This window comes from Oryzias melastigma, linkage group LG20, assembly GCF_002922805.2.
Source record: "Oryzias melastigma strain HK-1 linkage group LG20, ASM292280v2, whole genome shotgun sequence".
Classification (NCBI taxonomy): Eukaryota; Metazoa; Chordata; class Actinopteri; order Beloniformes; family Adrianichthyidae; genus Oryzias; species Oryzias melastigma.
In genome coordinates, this window is record NC_050531.1 from 4,825,608 (window position 1) to 4,849,226 (window position 23,619).

Here is a 23,619-nt window from a genome sequence, read left to right on the forward strand (position 1 = left end):
AAAAAAGAAAACAGGATTTAATTCCGCTGCAATGTGCCGCCAGTCCGCCAGGTGGCGCGCCAGGTCATTCGCAGCGTTGCGTGAAGAAAAAGCTCCTCAGTGAGGAAAATGGCTGACGTAGAGATGGACATAACGTCCAGAAGAATGAATAATGGAAACGAACACGTGTAAGTAATTCTGTTGAAGATGCTCCAGCATGATCTCAAAACGGCGACGAAGCTCTCCGGAACCGAACCCAGACCGGAACTGCACGGGCTGACGGAACTGCTGGTTGTCAAAGCTCGGCCCAGCCAAATGACATGCTGACGCTCGGCTAACCGGCTAATGCGCGTTAGCGGTGCTAGCTTGAAAGTTTATTTAAATATACGAAAGAAACATAAGTTGAATATAGTCTCATTCACGTGTCATCGGTTTTACAAAATACCACGATTTAATAAGATCTATTTATTAGAGTGTCTTTTTGTAAATTCTTGTAGACGATGTCGCTTGTTGACGGTTTGCTAGCGACGCCTAGCATGTTTCAGGTTAAAATCCCCCTACAGAGTGAACAAGTTAAATTAACTCTGTGAGTAATTCTCCGTAGGGATCATTTGTTCTTACAAGCAAAAGTAATTACATTTGCTTAGTTTCGGGGATTATTTTGAACGTTACGTAACCGATTTTTTAAACTAACGAGATGCTACGGTCGGATGATATAACTTAATTCCTTTAAGGCTCGAGGATCTTCTGGAAACTCTTCAAAGCATCCCGGAAACTGCACGATTGTACCAAGTTAAAAATGTTTTTTTACTTCAAGAAAGCTTTAATATGTGACGTAAATAGAAATCAGATAAACTAGAGCATCAGTTCATGTCATAGTATTGATGTCTTGGTGGAGTAACGCTTTAAATGAACAGAGGACACCGGGGTTGTTCTTGTGTTGTGGCAACTGTTGCCAGGTCCTGCATCCTGTTTCAGGTTGATCCCGGTCTGTTTTCAGGCTTTGGGTTTCAGCTTTTCCCTTCACTTTCACACAGTTTTATGGGGAGATAAAAATAATGCATTATAATCATCCAATAACAGATTGTTTTATAGTAGGAGTTGGCAACCTTTAACAGTAAAAGAGCCATTTGGACTCGTTTACTACTGATTAAAACCTAAAAGAAGTCGCAAGAAATTTGGATTTACATTCATTACCTTCTTTTTTAAAATAATAAATATGAATTATTTCAAATTTTTGGAGCAAAAAAGGCAAATAAATGAAAAAAACAACCATCTTTCAAAGTGTAATTTTTTTAACTTATTTTCAAAATAAAAGGCCTAAAAGGATCATCTCAGTGCAGCTCTGGGTAACTAGTAACCAATGTTGTGCATCATAAGATTATATGTGCTTTTAACCCATAAAAGAACAAACTTTTTCACCAAAGTCTTGCTTTGTAGTTTTGCTAATCTAAATTCATTAAATACTAATTAAGTAATCCTTGCTTTAAAAAAATCCATTTAATTTTTCTTAATTTTTTTGTTCTTTTTCCCCTCTTTGTCCTCAGCAGTCTTACACTGCTGGGTTTTGTTATTTTAGTTTGGACCTTGGTAGTCTTACTTTGCGGGCTTTGTTTATTTGTTTTCTTTAGGTAGTGTTGGTTAGGCAGCCATTAGCAGGGAGCTAACGGTCGACAGTCATGGAGGTCAGCAGCCTCCATGACTTATGGAGAAATAAAAGAGCCCTAGTTTTAGACAAACCTGCATTGTTTTTGTCACAAATAGATCTGGAAATTTAGAATATTGTTTGGTTTTTGGATCCAATTCCATATTTGACATCATTTATTAATGATTTTGAGCCTGCTGAGGCCATTGATGTTTTAACCAATTTACTGGAATCAGTTCAGATCAAATTTATTCACCTATCAAATATGAATCTTATGTTCCATTTAAATATTGAAAAATACCATTTGGATTGAGGCACAGTAGGTTTATTTTACTATAAATAATCAAGCCATCATTACAGAATGATGAAAGACTAATGAATTAGAGTAGCAATCACAAATTATGTGAATCAAATTGGTAAAAATAATTGTTTCACCTTAAGTATTGTCAGATTTTTTCTTTTTTAACCTTTATTTAAATGTTAAAAGGATTTTATCCATAGAAATTGATCAAATGAAGCAGAATTTCTTTACCATAATATGCACAAATTCTGACGATATTCTTTGTTGAACAGAAAACAAGATCTGGAGAGCCAAGAAAGGAGCGGCAATGAAGACAGTGGTGATTTATCCGAGGAAGAAGAGGAGGAAGAGGTTGGTTGGTTTGGCAAGACAGCATTAAATTCGATGTAAATTATAAACTAAAATGACGTTTTTTGAGCTCAATTTAAAGAAATTTTGTTTAAAATGTCATTTTTTTTTTTGTTACAACTTGATGAATGTTGCTTCAGTTTTAAATAAAAAGGAACTAAGTTTGAAAAACACAGCTTTAAAAATGTATATATGTCATTTAAACAACCTGCTGTTGTGTTTGGATCAACAGGGAACAGTCGAAGCAAACGGCGAGAAGGCCGAGGAATCCAAACATCACGGCGGCAGCAGCAGCGGCGGCAAACACAAGCGGAAGAAACACAAGCATCGGAGCAAACATAAAAAGCACAAACACGCGCCAAACGAGGACAAGGAGCGCAAACGCAAGCACCGCCACAAACACAGGAAACACAAGCGCAAGGAAGGCTCGCCCGCGCCTGGCCCCGCCCTCTTCGACCCCTCCAAGAAGGTGGAGTCATCGCCGTCCTCCGGGAATCCCAGTCTGGACGACAGAGCTCTGCTGGAGGACTTGGAGAAGCAGAGGGCCATGATCAAAGCTGAGCTGGACAGCCAGCTGATGGAAGGCAAGGTCCAGTCCGGGATGGGCCTGATCCTTCAGGGCTACAACTCCGGATCCGAGGAGGACGGAGAGGCCAGGATGAGGAACGGGGAACAGCGTCCAAGGGGCAGCTCAGGTAAACCAATATCTCCCAGGGGCGGCAAAAGTGGGAAATCCAGACGGGACTCAACAGAAGGCGGTAAATCCAACACCAAGCGCCGCAGTCGGAGTAAGTCTGCAGAGAAGTCCGCCCGGGAGTCCAAACCGGACAAGGGGACCAAAAGCTCGAAGGATGCCGTCGTCAGAGACCGAGGTCGCGGCAGGAGTCGGTCAAAAGAGCGAAAACGGTCCGACAGCAACGAGCGGTCCAAGGACGCGAAGAAGTCCAGCTCCCCCCCCAGCCTCAGAGCCGAGCAGAAGGTCAGTCGCACTGAAAAACGTCCGTCTCCACCGCGAGACGACAAACCCAACCAGGAAAGACCGAGCCGGCGGTCCAGATCCCCCGCGCGAGAGCGGCCCAGGCGCTCCGACGCCGAGCGGGACAAGCGGCCGGCCAAGTCCCCGTCCAAGGACACTTCTTTAGGAAAAGAGAACCGCTCGCCGCACAGGCGGGGGCCCCACAGCCCCCCCAGGAAACGCAGCGCCTCGCCTCGCCACAGAGACCCCCATCACAAGCCGGGGTCCGAGAAGGCGGCGAAACAGAACCACTCTCCGACTAGAACACGGTCCCCGCCCAGGAGAGGACGCAGCCGCTCCCCTGACGTCAGGAGGAGGGAGGCCGACCGGCAGGACTCCCCGCCAAGGTCAGTCGACGCTTTGACCTCTTAGATGAACGGCGTGAAAACTCCAGAAACACAGAGAATAATTGTGTGAATGCTTAGTAAGCATTCTGTACGTTTTTCAGCACGTAAAAACTCAATCACACTTTCAGCCATTTCAGCAATCGTGGTATCAAACAATCAGCTTGTTCAGGACATTACTGATTGTACTTTTGGTTTTCATAAACTTTATATTTTTTGAAATATTGAGCAAAATATGCCCAAAGGAAATGAATGAGAAAGTCCTCAAATTTAGTATTTTTAAGTGGATTAGCAACAAGCCTTTAAATGTATTCCTGGGCTGTTTTAATGTTATATAGTAATTTTAAAAAATCCATTGTGCTGTTATATTAGCATTATGCTAGCTCAGTTGGCTAATTTAGCCTCTAATGAGGTATATTTGTTATTTTGGAGTTTATCTGATTTTTAGTGACATGCTAACGTTTTGGGCTAATTTATTATCTACTGGGGTTCTTGAGGCTAATTTAGAGTTTGGCTTCTATTTTAGCAACAAGCTAACGCTTTTGGCTAATTTATTATTAAAGGTTTTTTTTAGGCTAATGTATAATTTACATAATATTTTAGCAACTTGTTAACATTTTTAGCTAATTTGTTTTCTAGTGGGGTTTTAGGTTAATTTAGAGTTTAGCTTCTATTTTAGAAAACAGGCTAACCATTTTGGCTAATTTATTATTTAATGTTTTGTTAAGCTAATTGAGAGTTTAGCATCTATTTTAGCAACAGGCTAACGTTTTTAGCTAATGTATTATCTACCGGGTTTTTTAGGCTAATTTATAGTTTAGCTTCTAGTTTAGCAACATGCTAACCTTTTGGCTAATTTAATTTACTGAGGAATTTTAGGCTATTTTTGCAGTTCAGCTAGTATTTAATCAACATGCTAGCTTTTTTGGCAAATTTGGCATCTACTGAGGTTTTTTTTGGGGTTAATTTGGAGTTTAGCTCATATCTAAGCAACACATGAAAATTTTTTGCAATATTCGCATGCATTAGGGATTTTTAAGCAATTTTACTACAAGTTAAGTGCACTTTCATGGTTCTTTAACACAGTTTCCAGTCTTGTAGCAAATTAAACACTTTTCCTTTTTTAGCAAATCCATTGAACAAAACTGTCACAATTTTTCAGCTAAAAGCTTCAGCAACTACTTTCACCCTAAAGCATTCTCGCTATCATTATCAGAGGTAATGCAACTTTTCCAGTGATATTTATTGTAAAGTAAATCAATGAATCTTGAGGATTTTGAACTGATTAGACAGAAACATTAACGGTATGATGATGATGAAGATGATGAAGGTGGTTTGTGTTTTCTGCAGCAGAAAGCGCTCGCGGGCAGACCTCGGACCAGCCAGAAACCGATCCCGGGACAAGAGCCCCAGGTCGGCCTCCCGGCGCCGCGTCAGTCGCTCTCCTCTCAGGAGGAGGTCCCCGTCACCACGGCGACGCTCACGCTCATCCCCCCGCAGGCGAAGCCGGTCTCCCCTGTTGCACAGGTGACGGCTGCTCACATGTCACTCCGCCTCCTTCGGTACCGTCTTTGGTGCTTAAAGCCCGTTTGACGTTTGCAGGTCAGGGGAGTGGGACCGCTACGGCAGACCACGGAAGTACCGACGCTCCACCTCCCGCGATCGGGAGAGGAGGAGGAGGCGCAGCAGAGATGAAGACAAGTTTAAGGGGAGCCTCTCGGAGGGGATGAAGCTGGACCAGGAATCCTCGGAAGATGAAGTGTGAGTGAAACACAAAGAGATGCTTTCTTATCGCTTTCAGAAGGATTTAAATGATAAAAAGTGAGAAAATGTAGAAGAAAAACAGTCTTTTATGATCTGTCAAACACCTTTTGAGACTTAAATGGACAGAAGAGTTAAGAAAACCAAGGTGTAGTCTGATGGAAGGTTACTTAGAAAATTAAGCTTAAAGTTACATTTCTTACTATTTCTTTATTTTATTTGTAGTGACTCAAAAATGTTGTTTGAAAATCTGATTTGTGATGTAGAAAACACACCTGCTGCAAGCTCAGAGCAACAGGGAGGGGAAGAGGGGGCGGGGGTGCTCCATGCTAACAGTCAGAGTGCTAACAGTTAGCCTGATCACGCAGGAGAAAGACGGTGATGAGCCGCGATCGCTCCGGGATCTGTTGGCGTACAAGACCAACTGAATGAACCTCGTTGTAGCTGGTGTTCCACCTGGATCACTAATGGGTCCACCCGTCTTTACAGCTGATTCGATGCTAAAGTTAAGAGCAGGAGATAAAATATAAATTTTTTTTTTCTTTTCAATTTCTAATGAACTCCTGCCGCTCTGCAGAAACTATGACCAAGAAAACGGGACAATTTTAAACATTTTTTGCTTAAAACGGCTTCATGAAAATAGATTTAAAACATGATCCTAGTGGGAAATAAGGAAATGAGCAAAGTTCTAAAAAAAAATTGAAGGAACTTTTGTCACAGCTAAGAACTTATTGTTGGATAATTTGTGTTTTTCTGTCTTTGGAAACAAAGACAAAGTGGAGATTTTCTTTTTGACCGTTTGGACTCATTTTCAGTCCAATAGCATCTCTGTAAGTCCGTTTTAGGATGGGCTAAATAGCCTGGAAGTGTCTGAATTTAATGTACTTTTTGCTCATTTTTTTAGGTTGGATGAGTTTGAAAGTGAGGAGATCGATGAAGAAGCTCTCATCGAACAGAGGCGGCAGCAGCGTTTGGCCATCGTCCAGGTCTGGCTCGTTCAGCGCTTTTATTTGACCCGAACGTTACGTTGGTTTTCTTAAACGTTCGTCGCCTTCAATCAAACAGAAATACAAGGCGGTGAACGAGGAGAGCAACATGATCTCTGAGCCCAGCAGCCCGCAGAGCAGCACGCGCAGCCGCTCGCCGTCGCCCGACGACATCCTGGAGCGCGTGGCGGCGGACGTCAAGGAGTACGAGCGCGAGAACCTCAACACCTTCGAGGCGAACATCAAAGCCAAGCACAACCTGATCGCGCAGGAGAAAGACGGTAATGTCCCGCCAGCGCGCCGGGATCTGTTGGCGTACAAGGCCAACTGAATGAACCACGTTGTAGCTGGTGTTCCACCTGGATCACTGCCGGGTCCACCGTCGTTTTAGATGATTATGATTAAGTTGAGAGCAGGACATAAAAACATAAAGGTTTTTATTCCTTCAAGAACGGAGAAAACAAACTCCTGAGGGTTTTTTCAGTCTGCTGCTACAAAACAAAACAGCTGAGCAGCAATCCTAGAAAAACAAGTGTCACTATGTGAGTTTTGTACGATAAAAAATACATAAAACTCCAGAAAAACAGTCTTACTATGAGTGAAAGTTTAGAGCAAGAGTCTGCAACCTTTAACACTAAAAGAGACATTTGTTCTAGTTTCTTACAGACCAGAACCCAAAGAAAAAGTCCCACGTTCTTGTTAAAAAATGCTCAATATTTATGATTTTTGGTCAGTTAAACATTGATTTATTAATGTAACTTAAATATTACAATAATTAAATTACAACACTCTATGTATATATATATATAACAACACACACTAGTTCCCTTCAAAATAAAACCCATCCTGTGTCAAAAGGTCTTCCTGCTGCAGCAGCTTTAATTAAATTAAAAAGGCAAGACAGTCAAACGTGATGTTTTTTAGGTTTTTGGTTTTGGTTTTTTTCACTTTTACTCTCAGATATAAACATTTTAGTAAAATCTGTTTATTAAAAAAAAAAAACTCAAAATATTTAGAATAAACTGAGCTTTTTATAGTCATTCTCTAAGATTTGAGGGACAAAATACAGAACTAAATCATTTACAAACTGCATTTGTTCAAAACTTTTACCACTTTAGGGTAATTTACCAAAATAAAATGACGTTTGGAGACTTATTTGACTAACTATTATCGAAAAAACAAATTTAAAGAGCATTTCTACAGAATTTCTGTTAAAAATCTAAGCAGAAATGACATTAACGCTGAAGAGCCACAATAAAGGGATTTAAGAGCCACAGGTTGCAGACCTGTGGTTTAGACTGTCAAAGTAAAACACGCTCATTTAGTTTCTGGAACATTAAAACAACTTCAGAAAAATCTCTCCTGATTCCCAGTTTTCTCTCCCTTTTAATCACATTCTAAAAAAACATTTTTCACTTTTTTTATTAGTAAAACAATCAAAATACTTGTAGTTTAGAGTCTTTCAAAGACTCTGTCTTGAAATTTAGTTAAATATAGTTAAATCTTGCCATTTATGTGCTGGTTTTACTTCTTGAAGCTCTTTCAAAATAAAATGTCCTTATTGAAAGAAACCGTAAAAAATGTTAATTTGGAGGACAAAATAAGCCTAAATCCATCAAGTAATGGAGGAAACCATGTTGGAGTATTTAGAAGAGCATAATTAGAACTTCATTTGAACTTCAACTGTAGATCATTTCGCCTCCAAACTTTCTGCTCGTGGAAAACCGTCTGAAATGCGCCGTCTGCGTCCGTGACTCGGAGGTTGAACCTGTGAAATGCTCTGAATTCTCTTTCTTTCTGTCATGTGTTCATTCAGTTGCTGGCTTGTAATCCAAAGCCTGGTTGTGTCTGCCCCCTGCAGCATGTTTTGATCTCTGCAGAGTATGTGAATCAAACACATGTTCCAGATTTACCGCCGTACAACGCTCCTCGCCGGCCCAAACGCTCACCCGGCGCCGCCGGCGGATCGTCTGTTTTCTGTTGCAGGAGCCAACCCGAAGAAGCCGTCGGCCCCGGACATGTTCACCGAGTCGGACGACCTGTTTGCTGCTGACTTTGACGTGAGCACCGACCAAGTATGAAGCAGTAAAATAAACGGAAACGAGTTTTTAACGTCTTTTGTGTTCAGAGCGCCAGGATGAGAGCTGCGGGTCTGGGCAAGGACTTCAAGGAGAACCCCAACCTCAGGGACAACTGGACCGACGCCGAGGGCTACTACAGTGAGTTCTGATGCTCCAAATGAATGGTCCTAAAGAATGTGGGAGGAGCTACTGTCAAAGCTTTCTAGATGATGCTGAGAGATCAGATTTATCTATTGAAGAGCTCTGAAAAAGCATCAGTGATGACGTCCGTGTCTCCCAGTTCGCTGAGGAGCTGCGACTGAACGACGGACTTTAGTCTCTGTGATCCAGTTTGATGACTTTCTGTCCTGCAATAGTTTGAAGAAGAAAAAAAATACAATATAGTTATAGGAAAGTTAGGAAAAATATAAAGTTCATGAGGAGAACGATCAGATTCTCCTCCATGTTGGTTTGACTCGTGTCACTTCTGATTCTGAGTTCCTTATTGGTTGATGCAGCACAAATTCTTCACTAAAGTTCAGATATTTAAACTCTGAAACTTTATACGGAGCAAACACACGACAGCCGCTCCCGACGCTCAGGATGTCTGAACACGTCTGTACGTGAAGACTGGACTCATCTGCAGGACGAATCGTGTCTGAAGCTGCTTTTACAAAGTTTATTAGAAGCTTTAATTTTCTTCTATTCTTGGGATAGTTTGGCCCTTTTTGTCTGTGCTGAGGGTAGAAATGGGGGTTTTTCTGTAAACTTTTGAAGAGTTCATCTGCTTCTTAGATCGTCTGAGGAGGTGGAGGTCCTCTTTGTTTCGCTTTTGAAGCTTTATTAAGATCAGACATTTACATAAACTCACCGACGCCAGATCACCGTTTGTCGAAAATCTCCGTTCCATCAGGATGTGGAGCTCGATTGTCGTCTGTCTCCATTTTTTCCTGTTTTATTTCCAATCTGATCCTGAGAGACGTTTTATTTTGGAATCCCTCCACATCATCCAAATCATTCTTGACTCGTGTTGAGTCGCTCCGTCAGGTGGCTAACAGAGGTAGCATAAAACAATTCTGAAAGTTTCGTTTGGTAGAAAGGAGTCAAATGAAGAGGCTTCGACTTCAAAATAAAACTGTATTTTACCGACAAAAACCAGGAGTCAACAGTTGTTCCCACAGACCATAATAATGTAGAACATTCAGCGACCGGCTGTCTGTTTATGCTGCTAATAAAGTTGTTTAGAGTTTTACCGACACTTTTTTCCATCAGATTTTTTTTTAAGCTTCTACTGAGACTGCTGTGAGTTTAAGGAAAAAGATATAGATAGATATAGAATTCCTACACAAAATCTAGTGTATAAATAAAGTTTAAAGCAGCTGGAGATGTTTTATAAAGGTAAACTTTAACCTCCAAAGTTAAAATGGAAGCTTAAAAAAATCCGACACCTACTTCTGTGGAGCCAAATTGGGTTCAATAAAATTTGAAATAAAACAACTTGAAAAATTCTAGCTGAAAAATAAATTGGTGTTTGGCTAAAAAAAAATGTCTGAAACTTTCTGTAGTTCTAATATTAACGAAATTATTTTCAGCTTCAAATGTTTTATTTCAGTTTCAAAACTTTTTTCAGTTCTACTGTTTTTTCAATTTCAACTCTTTTTATTTTGTTAGTTTCAAATCTGAAATATTAATGTTTAAAACTTTTAGCCTCGATCTGTCTTAAGACAACACAAGATGGAGTACTTTACGTGCTACTTTTGAAACGTGCGTAAAAAGTGGCGTTTTGGACGGAAAATACGCCGTTCTTTACGTTGCTTTTCCTGGCGATTTATGACCGTTTCTCTTTCCGCCACAGCACTGACATTACAGACATTTTCTGGCTGTAATGATCAAAGTTCCCACAGTCAGTGAAAGCACCAAGACTGAAGTTACCACCCTCATCGATTTTGATTGGTTCTTTGTGTTGGCCCCGCCCACACACACCAAAACGGAGTCAAAAGTTTGAAACTGAAATTTTGAGTTTTGAAAATTAAAATAGAAAATGGAGAGCTGAAAAACAAAAAAATATATATTTTAGATTTAAAGAAAGTTTCAGTCGCTTAAATTTTTTATCTTAACAAAAATATTTCAGCTTGAATTTTTCAAGTTTCATTTGGGTTTCAAATCTTAATGTCCCCAATTTCAGCCTCCCTGGCCTGAAAAAGTTTAAGACGTCTGTCCTAAAGATTTCTGATCCGTCTGTTCAGGAGTGAACATCGGCGAGATTCTGGACAAGCGCTACGACGTGTACGGCTACACGGGTCAGGGCGTCTTCAGCAACGTGGTCCGAGCCCGGGACACCGCCAGAGCCGGCCAGGAGGTGGCGGTCAAGATCATCCGGAACAACGAGCTGATGTGAGTCGCTGCTCCGCTCTTTCCTTTCCCCTCAAACGTGAAGATGTTAACCGACCCGGTTCTGATGTTCAGGCAGAAGACGGGTCTGAAGGAGCTGGAGTTCCTCAAGAAGCTGAACGACGCCGACCCAGACGACAAGTTCCACTGCCTCCGCCTCTTCCGGCACTTCTACCACAAGCAGCACCTCTGTCTGGTGTTCGAGCCTCTCAGGTAAGGACGCGGGCCGGAGTTGGCTCCGCCTCCTCGGCGTTCGGGTTCTGACCGCTCTCCTGCTTTCAGCATGAACCTGCGAGAGGTGCTGAAGAAATACGGCAAAGACGTGGGGCTGCACATCAAGGCGGTGCGCTCCTACAGCCAGCAGCTCTTCCTCGCCCTCAAGCTGCTCAAACGCTGCAACATCCTCCACGCCGACATCAAACCCGACAACATCCTGGTACCGTCAGGGCGCTCCAGTCAGGAATGTTCCGGCAGGATTCCCGGTTTGTAGATTCACTCCCTTTTTTCTTCTTTTAGGTGAACGAGTCAAAAACCATCCTGAAGCTTTGTGATTTTGGCTCCGCCTCTCATGTGGCGGACAACGACATCACGCCGTACCTGGTCAGCAGGTTTTACAGAGCGCCTGAAATCAGTAAGTTCCTCCGTCTGGTTTCTTCTCCGAGTTTGTGCTGATTTTAGGGGTGTCGGGAAAAATACGATATTTCGTTTGATGATGTCGATTAAAGAATCTTAGACACATTCCAGCGCTCGCCGTCATCCTATCATCACTTTTTTACTCCTTTAGTTTTGAAGCTCCTGTCAGGATCCTGAACCAGGGGGTCAAACTCAATCACGCCCCTGAGGTGACCTTAAAAAAAAGAAGTTTAAATTAGCCAAAACAGCTAGCTTGTAGCTGAAATATTAGCGAAATTCCAAAACAGCCTAAAAAATCTCAGTAAATTTCAAAATAATAAAAAAAAAACTAGCAGGATGCCAATTTTTAAAACTGTAACTTTTTAACATAAATAGGAATAGTAAAAAATGCTGGAATGTTATTCCAGCGAATAAACCTTAAATAACTTTGAATATTTCCTCCCTCAGTTATAGGAAAGCCTTACGACTACGGCATCGACATGTGGTCGGTGGGCTGCACGCTGTACGAGCTGTACACCGGCAAGATCCTGCTGCCCGGATCCTCCAACAACCACATGCTGAAGCTGGCCATGGACCTCAAGGGCAAAATGCCCAACAAGGTGAGGTTGCACGACGTTTGAGTCCTGCTTGAAACCTTCGAGAACTGACGCGACTCTGTGGCTTCCAGATGATCCGCAAAGGATTCTTCAAAGACCAGCACTTCGACCAGAACCTGAACTTCCTGTACATCGAGGTGGACAAAGTGACCGAAAGGGTGAGGCAGCCGTCGCTCCGTCCCGTGATCCGACTTTTCTGGAAGCTTTAAATCACACGTGTCAAAGTCAAGGCCCGGGGGCCGAATACGGCCCTCCAGTGCATTTTATTTTGTAATAAATGGCCCGATTATCTTGGGGTTATTTCTAACTTGCATAATTTTGACAAAATATATTTTTATGGATTAAAATATTAAAAGTTATTTAAGGTTTAGGTTGATTTATTCTGGAATTTATTTGTATTTTTCATCTTTATGTTAAAGAGTTAGTTTTAAAAAATGCCATTCTACTAGCTTTTTGGACTCTTTTGACATTGAATAAGATTTTTTGGTGTTCAACTAACATTTCAGCTACAAGCTAGCTATTTTTTGGGTTTTTTTAAGGCTATTTTTAAGTTAAGCCAATATTTCAGCTACATGCTAGCTAATTTAGGCTTTTCTTTTAACTTTTTTTGGCTGTTTTGGAGTTTGGCTAATCTTTACATTTTAGCTGTTTTGGACAATTTAGGCCTTTTTTTCATTTTTAAGGCTATTTTAAAGTTGAGCTAATTTCTCAGCTACATGCTAACTGTTTTGGCTAACCTACGTTTTTTTTTTTTAGCTTTTTAGGCTAATTTGACATTTAGCTATTTTAGCTTCAGCTATCACCTTCTGCGGTTTTAGCTGTCAAGTTCAGTGTTTTCAGCTTCAGCATTTTCAGCTATCAGCTCCAGCGTTTTTAGCTATCAAGTTCAGCATTTTCAGCTATCAAGTTCAGTGTTTTCAGCTATCAACTTCAGCATTTTCAGCTTCAGCGGTTTCAGCTATCAAGTTCAGCATTTTCAGCTATAACCTTCCACGTTTTTAGCTATCAGCTTCAGCGTTTTCAGCTATCAACTTCAGCATTTTCAGCTTCAGCAGTTTCAGCTATCAAGTTCAGCATTTTCAGCTATCAGCTCCAGCGTTTTCAGCTATCAAGTTCAGCATTTTCAGCTATCAGCTCCAGCGTTTTCAGCTATCAACGTAAGCGTTTTCAGCTTCAGTGTTTTCAACCATCAACTTCATCGTTAAAAATCATCTTAATAGTTTTAAAAATGTAATGTTCAGTAGATGTCTACCCCGTTCGGCCCGTGACCTAATGTGTGTTTTGGCCCGTTGTGCGATCGACTTTGACACCTCTGCTCTAAACGTTTCTGCTCTCAGGAGAAAGTGACGGTGATGAGCACCATCAACCCCACCAAAGACATGCTGGCGGACTTGATAGGCGGCCAGCGGCTGCCCGAGGACCAGAGGAAGAAGGTGATGCAGCTGAAGGACCTGCTGGAGGGCACGCTGATGCTGGACCCGGCCAAACGCATCAGCATCAACCAGGCGCTGCAGCACCCCTTCATCCAGGAGAAGATCTGACCCCTTTTTGTTCAAGGATGCTGTTTTATTGTAAATAGATCGTTCAAGCCGTAGCCATTCTCACAGATTTTCTCGTTGTAAATCTCCCCGCAAAACAATTATATACTGTTTTTTTATTTAACTTTGGAGCAAAAAAATGCTTAAAATTAAAAAAATGACTGTAAATATTTCCCGCCTGCTGCAGTAACGACCCCCAGCAGCAGGCGGCTGAATATTTTTTTCCGTTTTTTTTTTTGTTTGTTTCTTGGGGCGATGCATGCTCTTGAATGTGCACCCCTCGTGCTGCAGGTGTGGGTCAGTTCCAGTGTGTAACAGCAACCCCCCCTCACTGTTCTCCCCTCAGGCCACTTGAAGGAATCGATATTTTGCATTTATTTGGTCAAATTCTTCTTTTTTTTTTCCAAAGCGGTAGTTTTTGTTTTATCTCCTTTAAAAGCCCCCCCCCCTCCCTCCAGCGCTCCGGCCCGGTCCCGGCTCCGAAAGGCTCTCACATTCAAGTGCCTCCTGTTTGAGCCTCGTGTGAAACACCAAACCGCGCCCCCCAGCCCCACTCCGAATGTTGTACATAGTCCATAGTTCCTGTCCTTTTTATGTACGCTCATTTTGTTTCTTTTCATTCAGTGGTAAAAACCGATCTTGTGATTTCAATAAAGAGTAGTCGTGGAAACGCTGCTGAAAGAGCGACTTCAGTATGACAGCTTTTTAGTAATAAAATGTTTCATGTACAAACTCCACCGTACTTTATTTAAACGCTGGAACACGACGGACCCCTTTTGTGCCGCCGACACATTCAGGGGCAGAGAGGATCTCTGAAGCATTTCTTTAGAGTGGAAGTGAAAAACAGGCCCCAAAAGAACATCTAATGGGCTTTTCTGATTGATGCTACAGTAGAGTGGAATGTGGGGGTGGATCTGTTGTGGAAGATGCAGATGCATTATAGAAAATGTGACCAAACAAAAAGTTTCTTGGCCTGCGCTTCCCATGTTTGACCAGAAGAGGGCGACAAACACAACATTTTAAAAGCAGATGTTTGAAAGTTCAAATCTTAGATTCTTTTACTAAATACAAATAGAATTTTTTTTTGCAGATGTTTGACTTTTTAATTGCTCTATAAAAAAAATATTTGTGGAAAAATGTACTCCAATTATATTTTTGATTGATTTTAAAATTTTAAAAAATATATTTTTTTTAGGACCGATTCTGCAGAGCTGCAAAAGTGGTAAGTAATATCTATAGTGGAGCTGTGCGTTTATGACCTTTTTCAAACTTTATTTTTCACCACCTCCAAATTAAACTTGATTTATTTTGAAAATACAATACAATTGAGTTTAATTTTCTTCAAAAAAAAAAACACCTCAAATAAACAAGGAAAGAGAAGAAACTTCAAATATAATTTCATTTTTTTTTATTAAAACCATACAAACATTTGTCAGTTATAAAAGAGCGAGCGGCTCTTCTCGTGGGGGTGGGGGTGCAGCAGTGGGGCTCCATCTGCCCGGCCTCCACCCACCCAGGGGCCTGGGAATCCCTGCTTTCAAAGTCCCAGGATACTTCCACATTTCCTTTACTAAAACCTACAGGAGGGAGTAATGTATTTACATTTTATATATATTTATATATAAAAGCACAATAAATGTGAAAAAAGTAGAATGCATTTCGCAAATCTTTTCTGATATTCCTTTTTTATATATAAATTTTTCCGTTTTTATCTTTGTTTTTATTTGTTCGGGTTGCAGGTGACACTTTACACGGTCGCTTTTCTATATTCACAATGGAAGATTGGCAGTGATCTCTCGTCACCAACTGGCAGATTAAGGCACAAACCTTTGCTCAAAGGAAATGGTTTCTACTTCTTTGAAAAACAAAACACAGCTACAAAAATGACAAAAGTACCAAAGAACACAAAATTTGCTCTTGACGTTGGAAAAAAACAAAAACAAAAAAATACAGGTAAACTATTCGGTTTTCTGTGCGCAGTCGCAGAAGACCGCAAGGCAATGCTAACACTGTCCACGACGTCACTGCAATACTTGACGGCAGTACACATTCTGAATTTTAAGAGCTTTGAACAAACAGAACAGGTGAATTCCTATCAAACACAACACCTCCCTCCTGTGTTGTTGGTCAGTCCAAACAAGAAATGGATCAAAAGCACCAAACGTCCGTTTACACGTCAGCCACGAAAAGCTGATCCCAAATCTGAGCACGAACGATAAAAACCAGCTATATACATTGGTGGTACCGTACCAGACTCAACAAAACCATGTATGCCTCGTTTCCACTGAGCGGTCCGGTCCGGTGTTTTATAAAGTAGGGCTGGGTATCAACAAGAATTTCCAGAATCAATTTGATTCCAATTTTTTTCAATTCTTCTGTTCCACGCAATTCAATTTGAGTTTGCACGGTTTATCTACTATATGTTTTCAACATATTCATATTAATCTGAGACAGTTCACATACTGTAAAATGTACTATCAAAATAATAATAAGATAGTTTTCAAATGGAGAACAACTGTTCCGCTTCTCCTGGAGGGCGTTTCAGTTTGGCCACTAGGTGGCGATCGCACTTTAGCATTACACCTTATTCCAGAAGAAGAAGAAAATATGAACAAAAAATGATGTTTTAGACCACAAATGGTTATTAAAAAATATTTCCATAAAGATTTTGGAAAATTCATGCTTTTGTTGTACATAAAGATGCTTATTTAGTCAGTAATGTATGTTTAGGTCAACCGTTAGCATTAGCCATCCAATGGGGAAATCCATTATGTGTTAGCATCCAGCTAGAAGACTTTAGCATTACAAAAATCAGCAATTTAGCAACGTAAAATGATGTTCATTTAGTGAGAAATGTGCGTTTAGGTCGACCAAGCGTTAGCATTAGCCATCCTATGGGAAAACCGATTATGTGTTAGCATCAAGCTAGCTGACTTTAAATGAACGTTATTTTATACTGCTAAATTGTTGCTTTTTATAATTCAAGTCAGCAATGAATGTGTAGATCGACCGAGGGTTAGCATTAGCCGTCCAATGGCAAAATCCATTATGTGTTAGCATCAAGCTAGCTGACTTTGAATGAACATCATTTTATATTGCTAAATTGCTGCTTTTTATAATTCTAGTCAGCAATTTATGTGTAGGTTGACCGAGCGTTAGCCGTCCAATGGGAAAACCCATTATATGTTAGCATCCAGCTAGCAGACTTTAGCATTATAAAATTCAGCAATTTAGCAGAATAAAATGATCTTCATTTAGTCAGAAATGTGTGTTTAGGTCGATCAAGAGTTAGCATTAGCCATCCTATGGGAAAACCCATTATATGTTAGCATCAAGCTAGCTGACTTTGGCATTATGTGTAAGATTGAGCTTTACTTTTATGACTTGATTATTGATCTATTAAGCTTAGATTGATTAATTGATTTGATCCTATTACAAAGTGGACCCATTGAGCTGGACTGAACCATACCATTCTTGGTTGTTGGTTCATAGAAAAATGAAACTGACCAGTTGGGGCGGAGCTACTGTTGATTGGTGGAAGGTCATTGTCACCGAAGAAAGCTGCTGTATTTCTATTCGGCAATCTTCTGTCAACATGAACTCTAGAAGTGCTACGAGACATAATTCCAGCAAAGTCTACACTTTCTACCCCTCAAAATCCACTGGAATTATGTAGGTGAATGGCGGAAAAGTTATGTCAAAAAGTTTGTTATTTTGGTGTCTCAGCTGTTAAAGGGTTAAATCATACAAAGTACCAAAAGAAAAAAATTCCAGAAACCTCCATTTTCGTTGTTGGTTTCACCCCGCATCCACCACAACGGTCCAACTTTGAGTGCACCTGAATCGCTTGGACCTCGGTAAAACCGGACCGTACCGCTCAGTGGAAACAAGGTCAAAGATACCAAGGAGACGACAATAAACAGGAAGTGTGGCCCCTTTTCGTGGACTTGATCGGGAACAAAACACCACGGAAACATTTACAGCTTCACAGAAGTGAACAGAATGACAAAAATGTATATATAAAACTATATATATACTTGTCCTATCGGCTCCTTCTATCGGGAGAGGATTCTCCTGGTGTGCTTCCCTCAGGCGCTAGTTGAAGTTTTCACGTTCACGGTCAGTACAGCAACGATACACAAAGTACTGTTTCACAGAGAGGAGCTGTTGCTTTATGTCACATAGTTATCGTACAAAAAAGGAGAAGAGCTTCCGAAACGGCCCTTGTTCCTAAACTGTACAAATTTCCGAAACGTCCTCGCTGTGGAATTCTGTACAAAATACAAAGAGTGCGTTCGGCTGCTTCAAAACACTTTGAAGTAAATCATGAAGCTGATTTAAATCTTCACAAACACCAAAGCTGATTTCCTCCATTTTCCTTTTTTGTTTCCTAAAGGGGGCGGGGGGAAGCAGAGGGGGAGGAGCTACTGCATGACGGCTAGGAACTTGCTCTCCTCTGCAAGGCTGGTGAGGAGGGAGCTCATGTCGCCGATGGCCATGTTCAGGCCGGGGGCCACGCTGTGGAATGGGGCCGACGCCCGAGGGGTGGTGAGGCGCGACGAGGTCCTGGAGAGGCCTTGAAACATGGACGGGCTCAGTACCCCCGAGACCAGACTGTTCTGGTCGTACCCGTCCTCCAGCATGGCGACAAAGTCCAGATTCGCCCCCTCGTCTAAAGCGCCGAGAACGTGGCCGTCCACGGTGCTGGTGACTTGGTCTGTCCCGGGGGAAGGAAGTGCCCCTGAGTTCTCGATGGCGGCGCCGAGTCCTCCGGACTCAGCAATGGAGTCCAGCAAGCTCTGTTCCTCCAGAACAGGCATTGAGGAGGTCTTGCAATCGGGGAGGCAGTCCGCAAAGTTCTCCTCCAAGTATCCATGGTCTGGGTTCTCCAGTTTCAGCCCAGATACCTGACATGCAAGAAAGCACTGGTCGGCGCCTCCCTGCACTTGAAGCTGGCTGAAGCCCGGCTGCATTTCACCAGAACCTTCAGGACCGAGGTACTGCTGGCTTCTCATCAAGTTCCGAGAACTATTGGAGGGCGGATGAGGGGCAAACGGCAGCCTGTTGTGACAATGAGCATTTCCTTGGGGGAGATTGTTTAGGGGGGCCCTGCCAAGGATCAGGTTGTTTCCAACCTGCCAGGAGGTGTTGGGGTTCTGTTTCTGCTTTTGGACCTGGGGAGGGGCCCCGCCAGGGACCTGCAAGAAGTTTGACCTCCCGAAGGGGTTTGTGGCGTTGTTGCCAGCACCTCTCATCTCCATGCAGGAGTTGGGAGATGTCTCCAGCTTGACTGCGGGATTGACGCCGCAGGCGCCTGATAGTCGATCGGCCTGGACATAGCTGTTCTGGAATCCCGCAGGTCCCTGTTGCTGCACCACCATGTTCCCAAACCGGCCGAAGGGCGCGGAAGGGGATCCGTGCTCTGTGCCGGGCCACCTTCCACACTGTGGGAGGGGGTTCCGCTCCCTCTGAGGCGATCGGTCGGCACTGCCCGAACTCACTTCGTTCCACTGGATGGGGAGCTTCCCGGGGCTCTTCCTCTCTGATCCTTGCAGATTTTGGGATCCGGGGAAGGCCCCGCCCAACCCCGAAGTACGGAACGCCTCCACGGAGTGTTGGCCGACCTCCCTGACTGCTTGGTCTTCATTGTGGTTGTAGGAGACGTTGTCCATCTGAACCTGGGAATGAAGGTACTGCACCAGGTCGTCGGGCAGCATGTCCTCATCGTCCAGCAGAAGCCCCACCTCCCCCTCACCCTCCATGGCCAGAGCTTCTAAAGCGGCGTGCTCGGCAATGCTGGAGGTGTAGTCCTGAAGGCCCGACTCAAAGAAGCCGTCTGAGCGCGTGTAGTTCTGGAGGCTGAAGTTGCGTGGTTCGGGGTGGTGAGCCAGGGGGGGTAGGGGGTGGAGGTTGTTGAGGCTGTTGAAGCGTTGCACCGGGGGCAAACTGCAAGCTTCAGGAGCATGCATCTTGACCGGGTCGCTGGCCCTCCGGTTGCCGTTCAGTGGACCCTCACCCGGGTACAGGACCCTCCTCCTGTAGCCGGCGTGACCCACACAGCCGCTGTTGGCGGCGTCCCCACAGGCCGGCGGCCTCACTAACGGAGGCAAACAGCGATTGTTGCCCCCCTCGTCCATCATGGCCATGCGCGTCTTCAGACTCATGCGCTCCATGTTGGGTAGAGGGGTGGGAGGGGGACCCCCGGTGGCGGCGGCGTACTTGGCTTTCAGGTGGTAGTGCTGAGCAGGTGTTAAGCTGAGCATCCCCCGTGACCCCCCAGCGACACCCATCCCCCCGAGGCCTCCGCAACCCCCACCTGAGAGCAGGCCCCCACCACCTCCCCCCGCCCCGCCTCCATGCTGGCTGGCCTCGCTGGAGCGGCGGGAGGCGTCCGTGGAGATGGGGTCGTAGGAGTCGGTGGAGCTGAGGTTGTGGAGGCGGCGGTGGTGGTGCGCGGCCGCCGCGTTGCCCTCGTTCTGCGACGCCTGGCTGGAGCGCCGGCTGGAGAAGCACGGCGAGATGCCCGAGGAGCGCCGGCTGCTGCTCAGGTAGGCGGAGCTGGTGCCACTGCCGCTGCTGTCACGCCGGTCTCGGAGCAAGCCCAGCACCGTCAGCTCCGTGCTCCCCAGGTCCGCGTGACCGGAGGGCTGAGGGGCAGACACCCCCCACTGCCGGCCCAGACAGGATCCTGAGGGAACAGGAAGAAAAAAGACGACCTCTTTAAATAAACAGCAGAACCAAAGAGCCACTTCCCTCCATGAAACGCCGTTTTCCACGCCTCTCTGTGGTGGGATGGACTGAAACGGCGTTAGCAGCAGCTTTTTTTTTTTTTTTTTAGCGGAACCGTTTATTTTAAGCGTTTGTTTTGCCTGAAACCTTCAGTAAAGATGGAGCCGCGGATAATCCACTTCAGTTAAGAAGCCTCCACAGCTCTGAGGGATGTTTTACATTTACAACTAGAATGTCGCCGCCAAAACACCAAATCCATTCGATTTCACCTTAATGTCCATTTATTCTTCAAATTTCCATTTAAAACCAATTTTATTTGGTAATAAAAACTTTTTTCCACACAACTAGTGAAATAAACCAGAAAAATCTGAAACTTCTGAAAGAAATCATAATTTCATACATTAAAAATGAACTTTTGGCCTTAACACAAACTGCCTGCTCGACCACATGGAGTGATTTAGAAAACATGTTTTTAAAAATATTGATTGTGTGTGTTACTCCCCCAAGGCATTAAGCAGCAGAACAAAAAATTGTGGGTGATTGTTTTTATTTTTTGGGTCTTTAAAGGGTAACCAAATCCTACATCAACTTTTTTTTTGTCTGTTGACCATTTTTGTCTGCGACTGTCTGTTGGTCAGTGCCAAATTTTTGATAAATTAAAATAAACGTGTCTAATTCGTGAAATTATAGTTAAAAAAATGCCATTTTGCCAATTAAGGCTATTTTTAGAGTTTATCTAATATTTCTAATACATGCTAGCTGTTTTGGTTAATTTAGACCCTTTTTTATGCTTGTTTAGGCTAGTTTAGAATTTAGCTAATATTTTAGCTTTATGCTAGCTTGTTTGGCTAAATTAAGACATTTTTTCAGTTTTTTAAGGCTAATTTTGAGTTTAGATAATATTTCACCTACATGCTAGCTGTTTTGGTTATTTTAGGGTTTTTTGGGCTAATTTTGAGTTTAGCTAATATTTCAAATACATGCTAGCTGTTTTGGCTAACCGAAGTTTTTTTTTTTTTTTTTTTTTAGTTTTTTAGGCTAATCTGCCATTTAGCAAATATTTTAGCGGGCTATCAACTTGAGCGTTTTCAGCTATTAGCTTCAATGTTTTCAGATATCAGCTTCAGCGTTTTTAGCTATCAATTTCAGCATCTTCAGCGGCTAATTCAGCTAACAGCATTCACACTAGCATGATCTAATTCATAGTTATGTTAAAAAGCGGGTTACGAAAATAGATGGAAGTTCAGGACGAGAATCCTCGCATTAAGCGGCCATATTGGAAGCTGGAACGCAGCTTTACTGTAGCGGGATCGATTCCAGCAACTTCGTCACCCATGGATGAATTACTTGAAATAAAGTGGTTTAAAAAGGCTAAACTTACCTTTTCCTAAGATGTTGGGCACCGCAGAACCTTTGGTGGGCGGTGTGGGGGACAGGGGCCCCAGTCTGGGCAGCGCTCCGTTCACCTGCTTCAGCCTCTCCATCTTCATGTGTTCCATCCAGCGCAGCGGGCGGCCGATGCTTCGCCTGGCCTGCAGGGTCACCATAGCCGCGGTCGCCGTAGAGACCGTGGAGTCCATGATGGGAGCCGGCTCGCCCTCACACTCCTCCTCCGCCTCCTCTTCGTTGCCCTCCGCCCGCTCGTCCTCCTCCAGCCCCTCCCTTGGCGAGCGTCCAGCGCTCACAGCAAGCTGGACTCCACCGCTGGGATCGGCGCTGACGGGGGACTGGTCACTGCTGCATGTAGACTGACTGCCAGGGCTTGGCTGAGACGTCTGAGCGGCGGAGAAACAGCGGTCAGGTTTGAGGAGGAGGAGGGGCAGAAATGAATGACACAAACAATGAAGTGATGAGATGCTCTGCAGAACCAGAGGAGCAACAGATAACTTCCTTTGGTCCTTAAAGTCATCTTTTGAGTTACAGTTAAAGCGTTCTCACTGGGCTTTTATTTATGATTACGACATTTTTAAAAATCAGGATCAGCTTAAAGTGAATAAAAAACAAGCTTCCTAAATTTGAAAAAAAAAAGAAAATTTGAAAGTACTTGTAAACTTGAATAAATTATTGAAAATTGGAAAAAAATACAATTGAAAACTTAAATATTGAATTTTTTTAAGTAAATTTGAAAGTTGAATGAAAAACGAAATCTCATATCTCAATTAAAAAATAACCTTTAGTTGTAATTTCAACTTTACTTTTTTCGTTTCTCCCTCTTTGCTTTCAGTTTTCAGCTTCAATGCAGAGTTTTCGCTGCTGAGCTGATCCTAATTTTACATGGGGGCGGGGCTTTGAGCTCAATGGCTACCAGGAAATCCATCCCATGATGCCCTAAGAGTTAAGGGTGATGTGACGTTTTTTCTGCTGCAGAACGTCTGTTTATGTCGCCCCACTCTGATTAAACTTAAGTAGAGCAGCATCACTACTGTGCAGTTTTCCTCACTAATATCGCGGTTCACCTTTTGCGGTTTCGCTGTTTGCTGGATTTTTTTTCGCCGCGACTTTGCTGTTGATCTTGTCGATCGATCTAATCCGTGCCGTCTTTTGTACAGCTTGGCAGCGTTACATAAATCTTCATCGTGATTAGATCCTTGTTTTCATCCAAATGCTACTTATTTTAAAAAATGAGAGAAAAGTGTAAAAATATTCATGTGTCAGAGAAAAGTGTTGAAAACGTGTAGAGAGGAGACCCCTCTATCCCGGTAGCCAATAAACTCAAAGCCCCGCCCCCATGTAAAATTAGGATGAGTGAAAACTCGAAAGTCTCAATTGAAACTAAACTAAGGACTGAAAATCAAGATTCGGAAAAGCAAAAAAAAAAAGAAAAATTTCAAAACAGCAGCTATTACCTAAGGATACATTATTTTTCAGTTGGGAATTTTACATATATAGTTTTTTATTTAAGTTTTTACTTTTTTTTTTCAAATTTACAATATATTGCTCAAATTTTCAATTTCATTTTTCAAATTTTCAATTTTATTTTTCAAATTTTCACCTTTTTTTTCAAATTTTCACTTTTTTTAAATGTTCAATCTGTTTTTTCGTTCGCTGATCCTGATTTGACCCCATAGTTTTTAGCCAAACGTAAAAATCGGTCTCATTTTCTAGGACATAGTTTCTGCAGGAGTTCTTTAGAAATTCGTCTCTAAGTTGTGGGTGGGGTCGTTGGTGCAGAGAAACCCCGCCCCCTTTTCTCTTTTTCCACAATTCTTAGATTAACTTTCTTAATAGATGTCTTCTATCATCAGTGAAATGCCATAAAAACATGTAAAAACATGTAATTAACATGATCTAAA

At 42.8% G+C, this 23,619-nt stretch overlaps 2 protein-coding genes across 8 annotated transcripts in view; one reads left to right on the top strand and one right to left on the bottom strand.

The window, feature by feature from the left end:
• Positions 1-28: 28 nt before the first annotated feature.
• On the top strand, positions 29-14,329 carry prpf4bb (pre-mRNA processing factor 4Bb). 4 transcript variants are annotated; one of them, XM_024280227.2, is made up of 16 exons: positions 29-167; positions 2,198-2,276; positions 2,506-3,635; positions 4,983-5,159; positions 5,235-5,393; positions 6,298-6,379; positions 6,459-6,660; positions 8,366-8,439; positions 8,508-8,598; positions 10,686-10,833; positions 10,906-11,043; positions 11,113-11,266; positions 11,347-11,461; positions 11,911-12,062; positions 12,131-12,217; positions 13,397-14,329. In XM_024280227.2, exons 1-16 carry the CDS (start codon positions 109-111, stop codon positions 13,598-13,600), a joined length of 3,051 nt encoding a protein of 1,016 aa, XP_024135995.1. In that variant the 5' UTR covers positions 29-108; the 3' UTR covers positions 13,601-14,329. The 4 variants fall into 4 exon arrangements, with proteins under 4 accessions (XP_024135995.1, XP_024135997.1, XP_036073385.1 ...); XM_024280229.2 differs by having other exon boundaries at positions 4,986-5,159; XM_036217492.1 differs by lacking the exon at positions 29-167 and adding an exon at positions 465-565.
• Positions 14,330-14,998: 669 nt separating this feature from the next.
• Positions 14,999-23,619, bottom strand: part of gli3 (GLI family zinc finger 3) — a 156,493-nt gene continuing 147,872 nt past the window's right edge. For all 4 annotated transcript variants that reach the window (XM_024280157.2, XM_024280158.2, XM_024280155.2 and 1 more), the window contains 2 exons: positions 21,708-22,101; positions 14,999-20,285 (listed from right to left, as the gene is read on the bottom strand). In XM_024280157.2, the coding sequence (XP_024135925.1) occupies positions 18,022-20,285; positions 21,708-22,101 (2,658 nt within the window). In that variant the 3' untranslated portion in view covers positions 14,999-18,021. The remainder of the gene's footprint in view (positions 20,286-21,707; positions 22,102-23,619) is intronic.

Excerpts from the sequence above, each read along its gene's own strand:
- prpf4bb (XM_036217492.1), top strand. The coding sequence starts at position 480 with ATGTCGCTTGTTGACGGTTTGCTAGCGACGCCTAGCATGTTTCAGGTT. Across the intron at positions 3,636-4,982 it reads CGGCAGGACTCCCCGCCAAG|CAGAAAGCGCTCGCGGGCAG; the intron begins GTCAGTCGACGC and ends TGTTTTCTGCAG. Across the intron at positions 5,394-6,297 it reads GAATCCTCGGAAGATGAAGT|GTTGGATGAGTTTGAAAGTG; the intron begins GTGAGTGAAACA and ends TCATTTTTTTAG.